General features: G+C 39.2%; 1 protein-coding gene across 1 annotated transcript in view; it reads right to left on the bottom strand.

Moving 5' to 3' along the window:
• The window catches only part of LRPPRC (leucine rich pentatricopeptide repeat containing), a 105,262-nt gene extending 86,675 nt beyond the window's left edge, over nt 1-18,587 (bottom strand). Inside the window, exons 1-5 of the mRNA XM_032877965.1 lie at nt 18,395-18,587; nt 5,237-5,436; nt 3,579-3,701; nt 469-590; nt 292-350 (exon numbers count right to left, since the gene is read on the bottom strand). Coding sequence (XP_032733856.1) covers nt 292-350; nt 469-590; nt 3,579-3,701; nt 5,237-5,436; nt 18,395-18,543 — 653 coding nt within the window. The 5' untranslated portion in view covers nt 18,544-18,587. The remainder of the gene's footprint in view (nt 1-291; nt 351-468; nt 591-3,578; nt 3,702-5,236; nt 5,437-18,394) is intronic.
• Between the last annotated feature and the right edge of the window lie 321 nt (nt 18,588-18,908).

The raw sequence follows: 18,908 nt of genomic DNA on the forward strand, positions 1-18,908 counted from the left end.
GTTAGGAGGGGGGGTGGGGTTATGGACATTGGGGAGGGTATGTGCTATGGTGAGTGCTGTGAAGTGTGTAAACCTGGCGATTCACAGACCTGTACCCCTGGGGATAAAAATATATTATATGTTTATAAAAAATTAAAAAAAATAAAATAAAATAAAATAAAATACTTCTGAAGTAATTTCCCTAAGAAGAAACTAAATTAAAAAAAAAAAAGGAGTGAATATAGTGAATATATTCTAGGCTTACAAGATTTACAAATGTGTTTGCTTAAACATATTTATAGAGCTCCATACCTGGCACCTTCAATATCTCCCACATTACAATACGCAGCAATCAACCTCTGATATGTCACCTGTCAATGAAATGGGCCAGTTAATATTTTTTAAATACTATTTCTTTCCTGGGATTTAAAAAAAAAAAAAAAAAAAAAGTGCCGTAACCAATGAACATTTAAAATAGCAACTACCTACTCGATTTGGTTGAATGTTTGCTTCCTCCATTTTTGCCAAGAAGTCAGTTGGTGAAAATTTATATTCATTTTGAAGATAGACTTTAAGTAAAGCATTGTAGTGACTTACATCATACACAGTACCTACAAATAAAATTTAAATCAAATTTTTAGAAAAGTACCCAAAATCACACCCTTTATCACAACTAAAATATACATACTTAAAATTCAACAAAAAGGGTAAAATGATCACTTCAGCATTTCACCCCATACTTAGTCCCATCTATACAGAAATCCTGTCAGAACACAGAAAGCTAAGCATTTAAGACAGTAACTAATTGAATTACTGTACAGTTATAAGTAACTGCTTATTCAGATGTTAAGAGGTCTCTTACTTATGAAACACAGTATTCCCTTCCTGTTGGAAAATGTTGACAATACCTCTGTGTTTAAAGTGACTGAAAGATTTTTCGACAGAAAGCAGTTCTTGCCACAGTACAGACACACCAAGATAGACTATGTCTTGTAGTTGTTTTACACAGGTAGGGCGGTACTATCAACTTTGCTTATTTACTCAAAGTGTTTCTTTGAAGGCTCCAGTTCCAGTTGCTGAACACCATTACTGGTCTGCTATTGTTAATTTACCCCTATTCCAAAACCCTTTGTTTTCTTTCCGGGTCCATCTTGCCAAAGGCCCCATCAATCAAGGTTACCATTCAGCCTTCCTCTATCCACTGATGACATTATGTCATCATGATGACAATATGTTTTACTAAGTTTGTATGAATTAAATTTTGTATCTTTACTTAACTGCCAGTAGCACCACAGGCCTGTGGTAAGTATCTGGTGTCAGTTTGAGATTCTAGACAGCAGAGATCTATTCTATTAAATTAATGTTTATCTTACTAGACATGTAGAGTGTTTACTATGTTCCAGGAACTGTGCTAAGTGCTCTGCATCTAGATCCAGTCCCAGTTCCTCCTCACAACAGTTTTTAGACAGTTTCTCTCATCCCCAATCTTATAGATGAGGAAAACTGACTCTTCTACTTGCCCAATGCAACATGGCTTTGAAAGTGACCACAGACTTGAATGCAGGTGGTCTGCCCTGAGTACCAATCTGTTAACCATTGTAATGGGTTATATAGGGCTTTAAGGGGAACCAAGTGCAACTCAACATCTGCAATAAGATTACACAACATGGTTACCATAAAGTGTCTGGAAACTTCTAAAACATCATCAATTCAAGTTGAACTCTAATAATGGTTGGCTACAGCTCTAAAGGTGAAGGAAGGTACATATATTTCACAAATATTTCTCCCAGTTCCACATGTGTTTTTAAGTTACATGACTTATTGACACGTGGAAATTTCTTTTTATGAAATCAATTCTTTATCTTCAACTTTTCTGCTGCTCTTTTACTGAGAAAACTCTTTCCCATTCTGAAGTCCAATATTCACCTTTTCTTTTAAAAACTCTTAGAAAACAAACGTCATCAAGATTAATTCTAGATGAATTCAGAACTGAGGTGAGTCTGTGTTTACTCTGTAGACCTTTCCATAGATGTGCAACATGTTTGTTGAAGGATATTCCTAGACATTTTACATATTTATGACTAGGTATGTCACATAATATAAATTTATGTGTTCTGCTTTCTAACTAGGAAAATCAATAGATTATTAAACATTTAATATTTCATATTACTTTATTATAAATTGATTTTCTGGGATTTTGCAGATAAATAAGCACATCATCTAAAAAACAGTAATTTCTGGGCACCTGGGTGGCTCACTGGGTTAAAGCCTCTGCCTTCAGCTCATGTCATGATCCCAGGGTCCTGGGATCGAGCCTTGCATCAGGCTCTCTGCTCAGCGGGGAGCCTGCTTCCCTTCCTCTCTCTCTGCCTGCCTCTCTGCCTACTTGTGATCTCTGTCAAATAAATAATAAATAAAATCTTTAAAAAGCAAAACAAAACAAAAAACCAAAAAGTAATTTCAAAAATAAATAAATAAAATAAAAAACAGTAATTTTTAGGATTGTTTCCTGTCTTATTTCATTGCCATCACACATGATATTGTTGGCTTTAAATTTCAACATGTTAAAGAAGCATCCTTCTATTCTTTGTTAAGACTAAGACTTCTTTTTTTTTTTTTATTAAGTGGGCTCCATGTGCTACATGAGCCCAGTGCAAGGCTCAAACTCACAACCCCAGGATCAGGACCTGAGCTGAGATCAGGAGTTGGACATTCAACAAACTGAGTCACCCAGGTGCCCCTTTTTGTTAAGATTTTTAAAAATGAGGATTAAACACTGGATCTTATCTAATGGTCTTTTTAATTATGTTATTTTCCCTGAGGGTTGCTGGGAGGTGGGTTATGGACACTAGGGAGGTTATGGTGAGCTATGGTGAGCATATGGAGTGCTATGGTGAGCACTGTGAATGGTTTAAGACTGATAAGTCACAGACCCATACCCCTGAAGCAAATAATACACTATATATTAATGAAAAAAAAAAGATAAATTATGTTATTTTCTGAACAGATACAATGTTCACAGCTCAAAATTCTAAAGGCACCTTAATTTTTGTTTATATTGTGGAGAACACCCACATTAGTATAGAAGAACTCCTTTTTTTTAACAAGTTGCACAGTATTCCATTTCATAAACCCACCATAATTTATTTAACCAATCCTAGCAAGACACCCTAGAGTTGGTTCCAATTTCTTACTATTACAAACAAGCTACAACAAAGGATATCCTTTTGCACGTTTGAGTATATCTGTACTATATTCTAACAAATGGAACTGCTTGGTCAAATGATATGTGCATTCCTAACTTTGACAAACCAACTGCCCTTTTTTTTTGGTTCTTTTTTAACTTACCATAAAGAGTAAAAATTGTATGAAAATTATTTCATTTTTTTCATTTGAGTATAGCTGACAAACAATGCTACATTAGTAAATTATTTTATTCTTAATGCCCCTAGATGTCACTATAACTCACCAAATAAATATCACCAAGTAGCTCTTCCATAAAATCGAATTAGAACATTTATGTAAAGAAATTATTTACCAAAAGAAAAAAAAAACAAACTACATCTTTTACATATACATATATTTTTAAACAATCATACCCAATTTCTGAAGTTTGTCCCATATCCTATGAGCAAATTCTGTTCTCTCTGACAGCTGTAGTTCAGGCAAGAGAGAACCACAGCTGCGCAAGAGAAGCAAGGCTTGATTACCACCTGGGCTACCTATGAAAAAAGAGAACAGATAATATTTAGCGCAGTAGCAGTACCATACAGATAAATATCAAAACATAAACCAAAATCTGTAAATATTCAAAAATCTCCTGCCTCAGACAGTATTAAAAGTACCCACAAGCTGGGAAAAAACCTTACCCAAATCTACCAGTATCATTTACAATGTTACTAAAAGTTATGTTTTTAAAATTAGTTTGTTTTCTAAGGGAAGCTAAGATTAGGAATCTATGTAATCTGCAAGACTCTATGCCATATAAAAATACCCAGAACTGAATTTATAAGCAGTGCTTACTGCAATTCAAAGGCTAAGCTTCTTAGATCTTAAGAAAACAGTAAAATGCAGCACAGTTAAAACTCATCAATACCAAATTTAGGTTTATAATCAATTACTTCCTTCTCCCTTTTTCCATGTATCTAACGTGGTCCTGAAAGCTGACTTTTAAACCAAACCAAACAAAAAATAAACCACTTACTGTATGATTCCATTTAAATAAAGTATCCATAATAAGCAAATCTGCAAGTCCACAAAGTACATTAGTTGTCGCCTAAGCCTAGAAGGGATGAGGGGTTAGGGGATAAAGGCTGAGGATTTGGGAGACTTCTTTTTGAGGAGATCTAAATGTAACTACAGTAATAGTCATACAACTGAATAAATCAAAAACAGAAAATAATACAATAGCCTTTAAGTGCACATAATTAGAACTGATAACTTCCTTTGATACCCTTCATCATTAGATTCCACAGCTTCGTAATGTGAATGAAATCCAGATGGGCTTTAGGAAGCTGGTGCATGTTGTATAACTAGATGCAAAATTATGAGTGTGTTTGTTTGCATGTGGGCTTGTGGGGGGAGGGCGGTAAGAAGGTCCACAAGCTTCTACTGGATTATCAGGGTAAGTGGCTCAAATAGATTGTAAAACTAAGTGAAAATGAAAGGGAAGTAAGGATTACCAGTCTTTCTGGAAATCTATCATACATAACATCTTAGAGAAAGCGGACACTAGGGGCGCCTGAGTGGCTCAGTGGGTTAAGCCTCTGCCTTCGGCTCAGGTCATGATCTCAGGGTCCTGGGATCAAGCCCCACATCGGGCTCTCTGCTCAGCGGGGAGCCTGCTTCCCTCTCTCTCTCTGCCTGCCTCTCTGCCCACTTGTGATCTCACTCTGTCAAATAAATAAATAAAATCTTTAAAAAAAAAAAAAAAAGTGGACACTATACAATGGAAGGTAAGAAAAACGATAACTGCCCAGACAATTTACCACTGAAAGTGACTCTCTTATAAACTGGGGAAAGGAGAAAGACCCATTTTTAGTTGCTGATTTTGAAATAAACATATAAAACAAAATGCTTTACTCAAAAACTTTGCCTTGATGAGTTGAAAAGATCACAATCATAACATAAAATCGTGATGATCAAAAGAATAACAAACAAAATTGAAAATATCAAATAATGTGTTCTACAGTGAGCCTGCCCCCAAACAGGTATTTATTAAGACATTCAACTTTTTGTACAGAAAATTTTCAAATACCTGAGTTACAGGTATTGTCAAAGACTTTTTGTAGAAGAGTCTTTGGGATGCGGCCAGTTCTTCGGACAGAATTATCCAGTCTCATTAGAGCCCAGTCAAACTGACTGGCAGTCCTTCTATGAGAAGAAGCAGGCTCCTCTTGAAGATAATTCCTTTTCTCAATAGCAATGGCATATCGCCTGGCTTGGTTCAGTAGCCCTCTATAAAATGAAACACAATTGGTAATTAACTAACACAATTCCTTCCATATAAGTTCTCTTCTTGAGCAAAATTTATACAAAGTTTATTGGTTACCAAATACCCAATTTGGTAGGTAAAAATCAAATTAAATACTCCTAAACACCAAATACCTAAATTCTGGTGCAAAAGCAAAAATGCTCAGAGTGTAAGAAAGAAGTTTTGCCTTTTGCTTTAAATAAAATCACATGTACACACAAGTATGCAAAGTTAAATCCCTTAAATTTGGTCTTGAAATTTGGTCCTGAAAACCTTTTGCACAGAATCATTTCAAACTAAGACAATAATATGGTGCGCTTTAAGTGTTTGTTTGTTTTTTCTAATTTCCCTTAAGCAAAACCAGGTTAATGAAAGAAAATGAGGCAGTTTATGCTACAAAGCTCTTCTCACCTCTACAAATGGGACAAGAGATCTAAAATATATATATAATTCTGATAACTGCTTTCAAATGTTTTCTATGTATAATCTCATTATGAATTTAATAAAAGACCAATGTCCAAGTTCAAATTATGCAGGTTTTTTTTAAAGAATCATTCAGGACAAAAGAATCTCCAATCTGTCTAAATAAATTTGAAACATTTTATAGTGACAATGTTTCAGTCCCCAATTCATATCTGCTTTCCATCTATCAACCTGCTTATTACATACTTTTCTACTTATCTTAACAACTACAATCATAAAAAATAAAACTGGATATCTAGGGGCACTGGGTGGCTCAGTCGGCTAAGCATCTGCCTTCAGCTCAGGTCCTGGGATTGAGCCCTACATCAGGCTCCTTGCTCAGTGGGGAACCTTCTTCTCCCTCTGCCTGACGCTCCCCCTGCTTGTGCTCTCTGTCAAATAAATAAATACAATCTTTAAAAGGATTTCTGGTATTAAACATCATTAATTTTCAGAAAGTAAAAAAAGGGTCTGTCTATTGGGAAAGGTCAGACTAGTACATGTGTGTTTATAAAGAGCAAAAACCTTTAAACCATTCAGTATTTTAATACAGAGCCTAGCACGTAAGCCAAACGCTTTAAAACAATGAAAGCAGGGACGCCTGGGTGGCTCAGATGGTTGGACGACTGCCTTCGGCTCAGGTCATGATCCTAGAGTCCCGGGATCGAGTCCCGCATCGGGCTCCCGGCTCCGCGGGGAGTCTGCTTCTCTCTGACCTTCTCCTCGCTCATGCTCTCTCTCACTGTCTCTCTCTCAAATAAATAAATAAAATCTTAAAAAAAAAAAAACAACAACAATGAAAGCAGAGCTATTCCATACTATAGAAATACAGGCTGTACCTGATTTACAAATATCAAACTTAAAAATAATCCTTATGTGTGAGGACAACCCTGTCATAAATCTTTGAATCAAATTTAAATTTACTCTGTATTCCAACACCACTTTCTAACACAAATTTTCTGGCTTTTGTTTTGTTTAAAGACTTAATTTTCTTGAGAGCCAGCATGAGCACACACATGAGCAGGGGTGGGAAGGTGGGTGGGCAGGGTTGCGGAGGGAGAAGCAGGCTTCCAGCTGAGCAGGGAGCCCGATGCAGGAATTGATGCCAGGACCCTGGGATCATGACCCTGAGCCCAAGGCAGATGCTTAACCAACCGCCTGAGCCACCCAGGCATCCTAACACAAAATTTCTAATGTGCAAAGATTTATGCATTTATCCCAAAATACCTTAAACTTTCTAATAGTAGCCAATAAGTATAACTAAGTAATATATACAAAGCACATATTAACGAAGTATGATGTAAAAATACTTACTAATCCAGGGATGCCTTCAGGATGATAACCCCATTTTTCTTGTATATGCACATCTTTACCACAATTACTCAAAAAATATTTACAAAGTAGTGAGTTTAAAAATAAAACTGTTGGGATGCCTGGGTGGCTCAGTCAGTTAAGCTTCAGGCTTCTGCTCAGATCAAGATCCTGGGGTCCTGAGATGGAGCCATCCCCCACCCTTAAACCCCTCCCCCCAATCGGGGCTCCCTGCCTTGCGGACAATCTGCTTCTCCCTCTCCCTCTGCTCCTCCCCTCCTCCCCCACCCTGCTAGTGCTTTCTCTCTCTCTCAAATAAAATAAAAAATCTTTTCGGGGCGCCTGGGTGGCTCATTGGGTTAAAGCCTCTTCCTTTGGCTCAGGTCATGATCCCATGTCCTGGGATAAAGCCCCATATTGGGCTCTCTGCTTGGCAGGGAGCCTGCTTCCTCCTCTCTGCCTGCCTCTCTGCCTACTTGTGATCTCTGTCTGTCAAATAAATAAATAAAATTAAAAAAAAAATCTTTTCAAAAATAAATAAAGAGGGATGCCTAGGTAGCTCATTAGATTAAGAGGCTGCCTTTGGCTCAGGTCATGATCCCAGGGTCCTGGGATGGAGACCAATGTCTGGGCTCCATGCTCAATGTGAAGCCTGCTTCTCCCTCTGAAGCCTGCTTCTCCCTCTGCCTGCAGCTTCCCCTGCTTGTGTCCTCTTTCTCTCTGACAAATAAATAAATAAAATCTTAAATAAATAAATAAAACTGTTGGTTTCTTAGCCTATGTTATTAACCTGGAAAACCAGTCACAAATTGAATAATTGAGTATGTGATGCTATATTAAAGAAAGCTATACCAAAAGTTTCACCACAAGATTATGTAAATCACAAAGGCAGTAACTTGATGCTAGACCAGAAACTCTACCACCATGATCTGGGACAAATCACAAGCACTCTGGCCTTCAAGGATTCTATGTAAAGAAATTGGAAAACAGTGAAAAAAATCAGGACACTAACTAAGACAAAGTCTTCTTACTTTTACAAACCTAACGTTCAGCACATTATAGATGGCTAATTGATTAGTTTGTTAAAATAAGCTGAATTAATTAAATGTTAACCACCTACAAACTACAGAAATATGTACCACTCCTAAATATTTATCCTCTATTTTCAAAGGTTTTCTCTGGCCATGAACCTGTATCTACTGGATCAGTTTTTACTGAGCTATACCCTTGTTAGGCAAACACAAAATAACATTATTTTAAATCATCCAGAACATATGAAGTTCAGGTGAGTGTGCAATCAATAATATTGTTCAACAACGAAAACTGATTAATATGTAAATTTCAAAACTGCATGAGTGCCTGGCTGGCTCAGGCAGTGGTAAATGCAACTCTTCGGGGTTGTGAGTTCGAGCTCCACGTTGGGTGTAGAGATCACTTCAAAATAAAAAATGTTTAAAAAAGGGGCACCTGGATGGCTCAGTGGGTTAAGCCTCTGCTTTCAGCTCAGGTCATGATCCCAGGGTCCCGGGATCGAGCCCCACATTGGGCTCTCCGCTCAGCAGGGAGCCTGCTTCCTCCTCTCTCTCTCTGCCTGCCTCTCTGCCTACTTGTGATCTCTCTGTGTCAAATAAATAAATAAAATCTTAAAAAAAAAATGTTTAAAAAAGAGAAAGAAATTTCAAAGTTGTAGCGAAATATATTTGCCAAGATTTTTTTTACACAACTCAAATCTTGTAAGCTGTGAAAAAGTGCAAAAGTAAAACCTTTGCTAAAATTCAGTTTTAGGGGTGCCTGGGTGGCTCAGTAGGTTAAAGCCTCTGCCTTCAGCTCAGGTCATGATCTCAGGGTCCTGGGATCGAGCCCTGCATCCAGCTCTCTGCTGAGCAGGGAGCCTGCTTCCCCGCTCTCTCTGCCTACTTGTGATCTCTGTCTGTCAAATAAATAAATAAAAATCTTTTAAAAAAATAAATAAAAATAAAATAAAATGCAGTTTTAAAATGTAAGATCTAACAAATACAAAATTTAGACAGAAGACAGGTTAATAAACCAGAACATTATTCTCAACATTTTAAAGCTAATTTTTCTCACAAACAGATCTTTAATGACGCCAAGTCTCCTTCACTCAAGTATACTTGACTTTAATTAGATATGCTGAACTATGAATCCACCATAGAATGAACGATGGTGAAGGGTTACATACTTAACTAAGGATGCTTCACTCTTCAAAAGGAAGTCTCCAGTGCTTCCCTACATGCAGTGCTTTCTACATTGATTATTTGGCCCAAAATTTATTTTTAAATTCCACAGAAACACACCCAGTAGGAAATTAGGAACTCCATGCCTGGAACAGTAAGTATGTTATGACAGAAAGTAAAGAAGAAGTCCAGGGGTGAAAGTACGTCCATGTAGTGTAGCACCTACCTATCAGACTTGCACAAGCCAAATTCTGATGACCAAAACTGGTGTAACCATGTAAGGGAAAATTATTAACATTTCATCAATGTGTCATAAATTGCTCCTTTGCATTTCTTTTTTTTTTTTTTAACATTTTATTTATTTATTTGACAGAGAGAGCGAGCACAAGCAGGGGGAGCTGCAAGCAGAGGGAGAAGCAGGCTCCCCACAGAGCAGCGGGAGCCTGATCTGAGACTCGATCCTAGGACCCCGGGATCATGACCAGAGCAGAAGGCAGTCGCTTAACCACCGGAGCCACCCAGAGGCCCTCCTTTGCATTTCTGAGTGAAACATCTTGGGTTCCCTCTTGAGACTCTGGCAATCACCACTGTACTCAGACTACCCTTTAACTTTCTCTGGCCCAATCTGGCATTGTTATTCTCAGTGTTGTTGTCGTCGTTTTAGTGCTGGTGGCGATTATTTTGACTCTTCAGTACAAAAAAAATAATGATTTTCATATTTGAATGTCCATATTTCAAAAAGGCATGCAGTGCAGATTATTTTAAGCAGGCTTCCATGGGACTCCTCTCTTAAGTCTGTACTTTTTTTCCAATATTTTACCTTTTCAAGGCATTTTTGGGTTTACAGAAAAACTGTGCAGTGAGTACAGAGTTCCTGTATATGCTCCTCCCCCTCCACCCAGTTTCCCCTATTTGTATCTTGCATTACTGTGGTACATGTGTTATAAATGATAAACCAATCATGATACATTACAGCCCGTAGTTTATAATAGGGTTCACTCTGTGTATGTATGTACCTATGGGTTTTGACAAATGTATGGCAAGCATTACAGTAGTCACTGAATAGTTTCACTGCCCTAAAATTACCCTGTGCTCTACCTATTCTTCCCCTCCCCCATCCTCCTAAACCCCTAACAACCACACTTCTCCTTCTCTATAGTTTTTGCCTTTTCCAAAAATCCCAGGACCCCGAGATCATGACCTGAGCTGGAAGGCAGAAGATTAACCCACTGAGCGACCCACGCACCCCTTTCATTCTTTTTTAACTTCAAATGTGCACCAAACTAATCACACATGTTCTCAAACTCTCCCTCCCAAGTTAACTCCGTTGCTATTCTGAGTCACTCTAGCATCTAACACTTTGGAGCTCCCAGAATTTAAAGGAAAAAAAAAGGGGGGGATACAGATATGTGATAGAGTAGGTATAACCAGTAATCGATGTTTATCAAGCATTTAATGACGCATGCTAGGTAACAAAAATTACTACCATAATCCTCATTTTATCGATAAGAAAACTGAAACAACTTGCCCAAAGTCACAATAAAAGGTAGTTAATGACAGGATGACAAGTCCCGGATCTGTATTTGGGTAATCTCTTTCCGAAATGAGTTCAACATGGCAGAAAGGCATCAAGGAAACGAACCTGGCTGCAATAGGGGGTTCACAATAGAAGTAATGAAAATTAAAACTGAACTGGGAGGGTGAGACTAGAGAATGGAAAGCCTCCAATGGCTAAAAAGAAAGGCATTTAGATTTTATGACATGTCCATAAAATACACGACTGACGTCCATAAAGCTGCCCTCCCCGCTTATTTTGCTATACTGTTCTGTAGACAATGGAGATCTCAAACTTATTTCATGTGCTCACCCACCTCTCATTTTAACTATTCCACTTGAGTTTCCTTTAGCCTGTTGGTATGTATGATTACATGGACTGATTTTCAAATGTTGAGTCAGCTTTGCACACGTGGAATAAACCCAACTTAGTCACAGTATGTAATTCTTCTTAAAAAGTTGCATACAGATACTGATTCCAGTTATGTTTTAACATGTTAAAAACTCAAAAATATAATGCCTCCTTTTATTTATTTAAAGTATGCTCCATGCCCCATGTGGGACTTTAACTCACAACCATGAGATCAAGAGTTGTACGCTCTACCGACTAAGCCAGGCAGGTGCCGAATAATGCCTTTTGTTTATTTTTAAAGATTTATTTGAAAGAGAGACAGAGAGAGAATATACACATGCATGTGGGATTGGGGGGGAAGTCAGAGGGAAAGGAAAAGAATCTTAAGCAGACTCCCCACAGAGCATGTCTCAGTGCTCAATCCTAAAATCCTGGGACAATGACCTGAGCCAAAATTAAGAGTCAGATGCTTAACCAACTGAGCTGCCCAAGGTTAAGGTCAGGGATACATCTTAATTAAACCTAGACTGGGAGGGTGAGACTAAAGAATGGAAAGCCTCCACCACTTTTTTAGCTGAGCATTAAAAGCAGCAGCAATGCACAACAGAGAAGTACTCCAAGCAAGCCAGAACAGTCAGCAGGCCAAGCAAGTGAGCAACACAGATGGGATGAGGTTGAAGAGGAAGACTGGGCTTGTGAGTGGGCTAGATCATGAAAGACTGTGACAATAAATGGTCTGGATTTTATTTTCAGCACAGATTTTATTCCAGCTACAGAACTCTATCAGAACCCTACCGAAGGTTTCTAAGCAGGGGATGTGGCATGATCTATTTCTGTTTTAGAAAGATTAGTCTAGCTGGGGGGTGAAGAATAAATTAGAAGGTAGCAAGAATTGAGAGAGAGATACCATTTAGAAAACTATTGCAGTAGTCCAAGTAAAAGGGAAGTTTATACCAGAGTGGGTGTGGAAATGGGAAAGAAACACCTATCACCAAAGCCCCCTGCCCATTTACCTGCAAATTCCAAGGAACAAGTCTCACCATAGCAATTTGTTCATTCTCACTTCCTTAAATATGATGAAGAAAATTTCATGTAAAAGTGCCTTAGAGGCTTACTTAATCCTCTTATACATCCTACCCCATTATGTACCATTTTCATGAACACTTGACAAGCACAATCTTAAGAGACAAAAACAGAAGGCTCCATAGCACTGCAGAAACACAGGAGCTCTGAACTTTAAGAGCACGAGCCTGAGTCCAGACCAGCCTGACTTCAGGCTGTGACATTTTATAAGATGGGTGGACAAGTTACTGCAACTCTAAGCCTGTAAAATCCGGGAGTTAACAGTATTTACCTCACGAGCCTATCACAAAGATTAACTGAGATACTGCAGTGTTTCCAAAAATATCACCCTTCTGCTAGGCAAGATGGTTTTAGGTAGTATTTAAACAAAAATTTTTCATTTCAGTCATTTTATCTATTTTAATTAATATTTAAAAGTAACTATCACATCAAGCTCTTTATTTTACTAATATTTTTGCTTAAGATAAAATTAAGTTATAATGACATCAGTTTAAACCTAAAACCAATGTTAAGAAGAACGTTAAATACAAATAACAGTGTCAGTAGTACTTAGATTGGACAAAAAAATCTGAAGGCAGTACATAATTGCCCGAAGGTTGAGCAAAACTGAGAAAGTATACATAGAGGACCCTACAAAGTCAGCATAATAAGTATTAACTGCACACTTCCTAGAGCACCTTCTTTTAAAAGTGTATTAGCAGAAAATACAATACTTATTTTTAAAGACCTAGTCAAATCTAAACTATGCTTATTTAACAACTATGTGACTCTTGTAAAAGTATTTGGTCTTTCTAAGCATTAGTTACTTCCTCTGAAGAAAAATACCTACCTTGTAAAGATCATATAAGGAAAAAATATATAAAATTCCTAACAAACAGGGCTCAATAATAGCTTTTATTATAGAACGCACTCAGTAAGTGTCTGCTGAGTGATCTTTTAAGAAAATATTTTGTAAAGCTGTCTCAATGACCTTTCTCATGCAACGATTTCACAGGACCTCGATTCTCCAAAAAGTCTTGTCCAGTTAAACTGTCCCCCAAACACACCAAAAATTTTAGAATAGAAAAGCCATTTACAACTCTTCCACACTTAAAAGTCTCCTGGCTTGAAACACCAATTCCTTTCCACCTATCCAGACATCCCCTCCCCCTCAAGGTCCTTCAGTCCAAAAGTATGTCTCCTTTGTCTCAGCTATGACAGGAAGTGACGAACAGTTACACAGGTTGGGACCTATGATGTGACATGAACAAGACACTCTTTAGGCTCTATAAAGTGAGACTGGGATAGACAAGATTTACTCTAAAGATTCCTTCCAGAGTTTACATTCTCCGATCTTATGTGCTTAGTTATCTGTGATAGTCTTTAATTTCTAAATCTATAATATATCATAACACCTTTTTAAAAAATGTCTTTATGTCCATAAGCAATCCCTTCAACACCTAAAGGACAGTATTACTCAAAACACTTCAAAACTGGGCATCAGTGTCTATAGTTAAATCCCCACTGGAGATCCCAGATAAATTACTTCACTCTTCTAAGCTTGTTCCCTGATTTGTAATATGAACCCATAGAAGATGAAATACATGTGTGATGTATTCATACAAACAACTTGAAGATGGAAAAGATCTAATCCGAAGATACTACTATTTATCCTCATCTCCAAATCCATTCTGCCAACATGCTGACCAATCTCCTGTTCACTCCCTCTCAAGAAGAAAAGGAAGTGGTTTGTTTTTATTTTTATTTTTTCGGTTCTGCACCATCTAGCTGAAGTCCTATTAGCCCTTATCTGTGGTATCAATGTTGCTCCTACTGGTCTTTCCATCCCCATCAAATAACCAACTTTTAATCAACCTTAATAGCTAGAAGGAATCAACTGGCCTTGGTAATATCAACTTCCATGACACCTAACCCCACGTAGCCACACAGGATGGAAGTATGGTCGCCAAGGCCCTCCATGCTCTCCTCCCCTAGAGCACTCTGACTACTTATTACCATGTGTCCTCTTAAACTCAACTGAGCCCCTACCACAAACAAATGTGACTGTTCTTTTCTCTGAAAAACCACAGTATTACGCTCCTCTTTTATGGACAACATATAGGAGTGGGACATGTGCCTATCATAGCCTTCTGTAAGTGATAAATTTATACACACAGAAACCAGAGGCTGAATCATAACCCAGACAGTTTCTTAGTATTTGCTGAGAAGATCTTTTTCTCATTAAGAAATAAACAAGGGAAAGTTTTCTTTCCTTCCAACCTTAGAAGTCACATCATTCTGTCATAGGGCCATATGTGCTCTTTACCCTTAAGCCAATCATCAATCTAGATCCACTTCCAAACAGATTTAATTCAAAGCTTATCTTTCTTCTGAAGCACGGAAGTCTGCAAACTCTCACAACAAAGTATAAGCAGCTTCTGATTCAGAAGTATGAGAAAAACAGAAAAAGAGTCTGGGGGAAAGCAATAGTATTTGCCCCTCAAACTCCCCACAGAAGATAAGGGAAGAGCTGGTTTTTAAGAAAAATTTGTTTAAAAAGAAGAAAAAAGTACTGAAATAGGAATGAGAAGCAAGACTAAAGAATACAGAAGTATATACCTTCTGGCGCTTCAAGTCTGAAAACAAATTAATAAAATTAATTATTAATAAATAATTCTAGAATTTGACTCAATAATCCTCATCTGTCTTTCATAGGACATTCTTAGAAATCAAGATTGGCATGAATTTGTGGACGTTCATTGCACTACAGGCATGGATTAAACATCCCTTCAAATGTCTTTGCATGTCACAATATTCCTTCCTCAATGCCTAAGATTTTCAGCGATTTACTCAAAAAATATTTGATACCTATTATGTGCCACAAAGTCAGACACCAGGGGAGCGAAAAAGACAAAATCACTGCCTTCAAGGAACTTACAGCCAGGTCTGGAGGGCTGTTTGGTACAGATGTAATCAGACTGTTTGGTACACATATAATAATGCTTAATGATTCAGGATCTAAGGGAAACACAAAAGAGCAGAGGTCAAATGGGAGAAGCAATCAAGATTTAACAGAGAAAAGGAACACCTGAGTAGGGGAAAGGGGCAACACATCCCAAGAGTAAACACCACATTCAAAGGCAAAGAGATGTGCAACATGGCCCCACAGAGCTCTGGACCAATAGTACCTTTACCATCTGGGGGCTTGTTAGGAATGCAGAATCTCAGTTCCCCTGTCTAGACCTACAAAATCAGAATCTCCATTTTCATGACATCCCCAAGGAATTCTTATGCTCATTAAAAAGCCCTGGTGTAGAGGACTCAGAAGTAGTAGTTTGGTATAGCTAGAATACAGGACACCATGGAAAGGAACCCTAAGAAGTGAGGCTCCGAGGCGCCTGCGTAGCTCAGGTCATGATTCCAGAGCCCTGGGCTCAATCCCCACATCCCGCTCCCTGCTCAGCAGGAAGCCTGTTTCTCCCTCTCCCACATATACACATACATATGTATATGTACACACACATATACATATGTCAATGGCTGTCTCTGGGTGAGAGAATTAAGGGTATCTTTTTGTTTCATTCATTCATCTATTTATTTATTTAATATTTTATTTTTAAATAATCTCTGCACCCAACATAGGGCTCAAACTTAAAATTCCAAGACCAAGAGCCTCACACTCCACCAACTGAGCCAGCAAGGCACCTAAGGGTGATTCTTAATTTATTACTATTCTCTCCGTATTTTGCAATTGCTCCCCAAGGAACATGAGTTTTATAATTTAAAAATATAAAACAGAGGCACCTGAGTGGCTTGGTTGGTTAAGCATCCAACTCTTGATCTCCGTTCAGGTCACGCTCTCATGGTCATGAGTTCAAGCCCTATGTTGGGCACCACGCTGGGTGTGAAACGTACTTATTAAATAAATAATGTAAAATAAAAATATAAAATAAAAAATTAATAAATAAAACAATGATGGCTTTTGCCAATAGTGTGACTGCAGTAGGTAGAAGAGTAAATATGAAGTGAGGAAATAAAGGAGACCAAAATAGGGACAGGGGAAGGGAAATTGGTAAACATCCAGAGATGAGTCCAGAGTTCTAGGAAAGGGTTTGTTTTTTCAGGCAGGAAAGATCTGGGCATGCTTGCAGGCTGTGGGACGGGAGACTGTATAAAGGAACTGTTAAGAGTATATGAGAAAGGGGGAATACTCTTTTCATTGCTTGTTATGAGCCAAGCACACAGTGGTGAGCAAGGTAACGTTCTGCTCTTAATGCAATTCACTTTTTCTACTGAGAAAACAAACAAAAAGCAGATTAATATTAGACAAGTCAAACACAGCATGATAAAACTAAAATAGGGTAGTATTTACATTGAGTGTGGAGATAAGCCTTCTCTGAAGAAACAGCATTTAAGCTGAATCCTGAAGGACAAGAAACCATCTTTGCAAAGGAGCGAGAAAGGCCTTGTTATCTCTACTTTACAAATCATGAAACTGAGGATCAAAGAACTTAGGTAAGATTATGTAGCAAGTAAATGGAATCCAGGTCTGATGAAAACCCAGACCAATATCCCTTCTACGAGATTCTGTTCTACTGTTTTCCTCAAACACAACAGGATCAATGAGAGATAACATCCACCCTCCTCTGGCCTCACAGGGATAGTTAAGGACTAAAAAATAAGAGTAACTGACACAACTTTCTCCAAATAAAGTCTCTGAAAGAAGAGAAATGCTTTCTGAGAATGCAGAGGCATGGCTCCTGAACGTTAACTGTTCGGGCCTAAAAACAAAATCCAGGAAGGCTGGTAAGTTACAAGTAGGCTACATTCCAAAGATCTATAACTGCGTTGTTAAGAAGTCATAAAATGTTTCCTCCATATAATTTTATGCAGAGAGTAGGTTTCCAGGCTGCTCCACAAAGATCCACGTAATCATAGTTATTACTATTATTATAACTAATAAAGCACTTACTAGGTACCAGGCCTTATGCTAGGCGTTTTTTATAAAAAATCTCATGCAGTACTACCAACGCTATTACCACTCCATCTAAGGAAACGGAGGCCTAGAAATGTTAACTTGTCCAACGGCAAATCCTTAGCTCTTAGTCCTAAATTGTCTCCCAGAGTACCTTTATTTATTAACAGTATTTCAAAATCAGTTTTTCTCCAATTCTAAAACCTCAGTGCCCATCTCCCTTTCTCAGATGGTCCGAATACTTACTTCTCTAATACTTACTTCTCTAATACTTTTTCACCAAACTTCCTTATCCTCTCTCCAGGTCTATGCCAGACCTATCTCCTGATAAACCTCAATCCATGAAGCATTTATTCATACGCTTGACACCACTGGCATCCTTTTATCGCCACGAAGTGCCTGCACATGTTCGCTTATTCACTCACTGACACTTACATAGCCCTACTGTGACAATTCCCAACCCAAACCGCACCCCTGTAAATACCGAGGAAAACTCCACTCCAGAAAATGCAGGCAAAAGCCCAAGCTGATCACAATTAAACGTCCCTATCTAAACTATCCCTTGTTCTCCCCAAATTCCAACCTATCCCTCCCACCCCCCAAATATAAACTTATCGAAATCTAAGTTCTAGCTGGTTACTAATCACCGATAATGTTCGCACGTGGGACAGCATCCAAGCCCGTAAATCCTAAGAAGAGTAACCCCCGATCCCAGCAGCAGCCTTCAAAGCCCCCCGCTCCCCACGCCCCCTTAACAAGTCGCGGGTAGCCTGAGGACAGGAAAACGCAGTCCCAAGCGAGAGCTAAATCCATGCCGGAAGCAAACCCTGCACACTGCCGTGACCTTCTCAAGTCGACTGACCCTGTCACCCGAAACCCCCACTGGGGAGCGGGGTCCAAGACCCCGGGACGTTTGGCCTTAGGGCGTGGAAGAAGGCACCGAGAAAGACAGGCCCGGCCTCCCGCCAGCATCACGACCCCGGGGGACGCCCGCGCTGCAGACAGGAAAAGGGTAGCGCGTGGGCACTCACTCTGCAAGGGGCCCGCCGCGGCCGGCGGGCAGACAAGGGACGGCGTGCGGCCGGCTCAGGCCGCCTGCGAGGAGGCGCAGGGAGAGCGGGAGGCGCGGGGCTGCCCCGGCTCGGAGGAGCCAGCGAGCTGGTCTCAGCAGGGCTGCCATGGCTCAGCCGTCCCCACCGCAGGATGCACGCTGGGCGAGAAGGACAGGGGGAGCACGTGACCGCGGGGTCGCCCGGCGCGGGAGAGACCAAAGGCCGGACGCGCCAGACGTAGGGGGAGCCACGCGTTGTTTTACGCTTAGAAGATAGACAAATGGATTTCTCTGAGGATATATGAGTCCCGTGTGATATGTTAGTAATAACGTATCGTGCCTGATTATCTGAGTGGCTCCTCTTTTCATTTTCTAACCTTTCTCTCAGCATGTTCAGTACCTGCACCCCTACACTTTCCAGTTGGTAGAGTCAGCAGAGGTCGACTCCTCCCAGGTTAGCGCAGGGGCTTGCGGGGGGCCAACTAGCAAGGACA

Source organism: Lontra canadensis, unplaced genomic scaffold (assembly GCF_010015895.1).
Source record: "Lontra canadensis isolate GAN:19392208 unplaced genomic scaffold, GSC_riverotter_1.0 scaffold61, whole genome shotgun sequence".
Classification (NCBI taxonomy): domain Eukaryota; kingdom Metazoa; phylum Chordata; class Mammalia; order Carnivora; family Mustelidae; genus Lontra; species Lontra canadensis.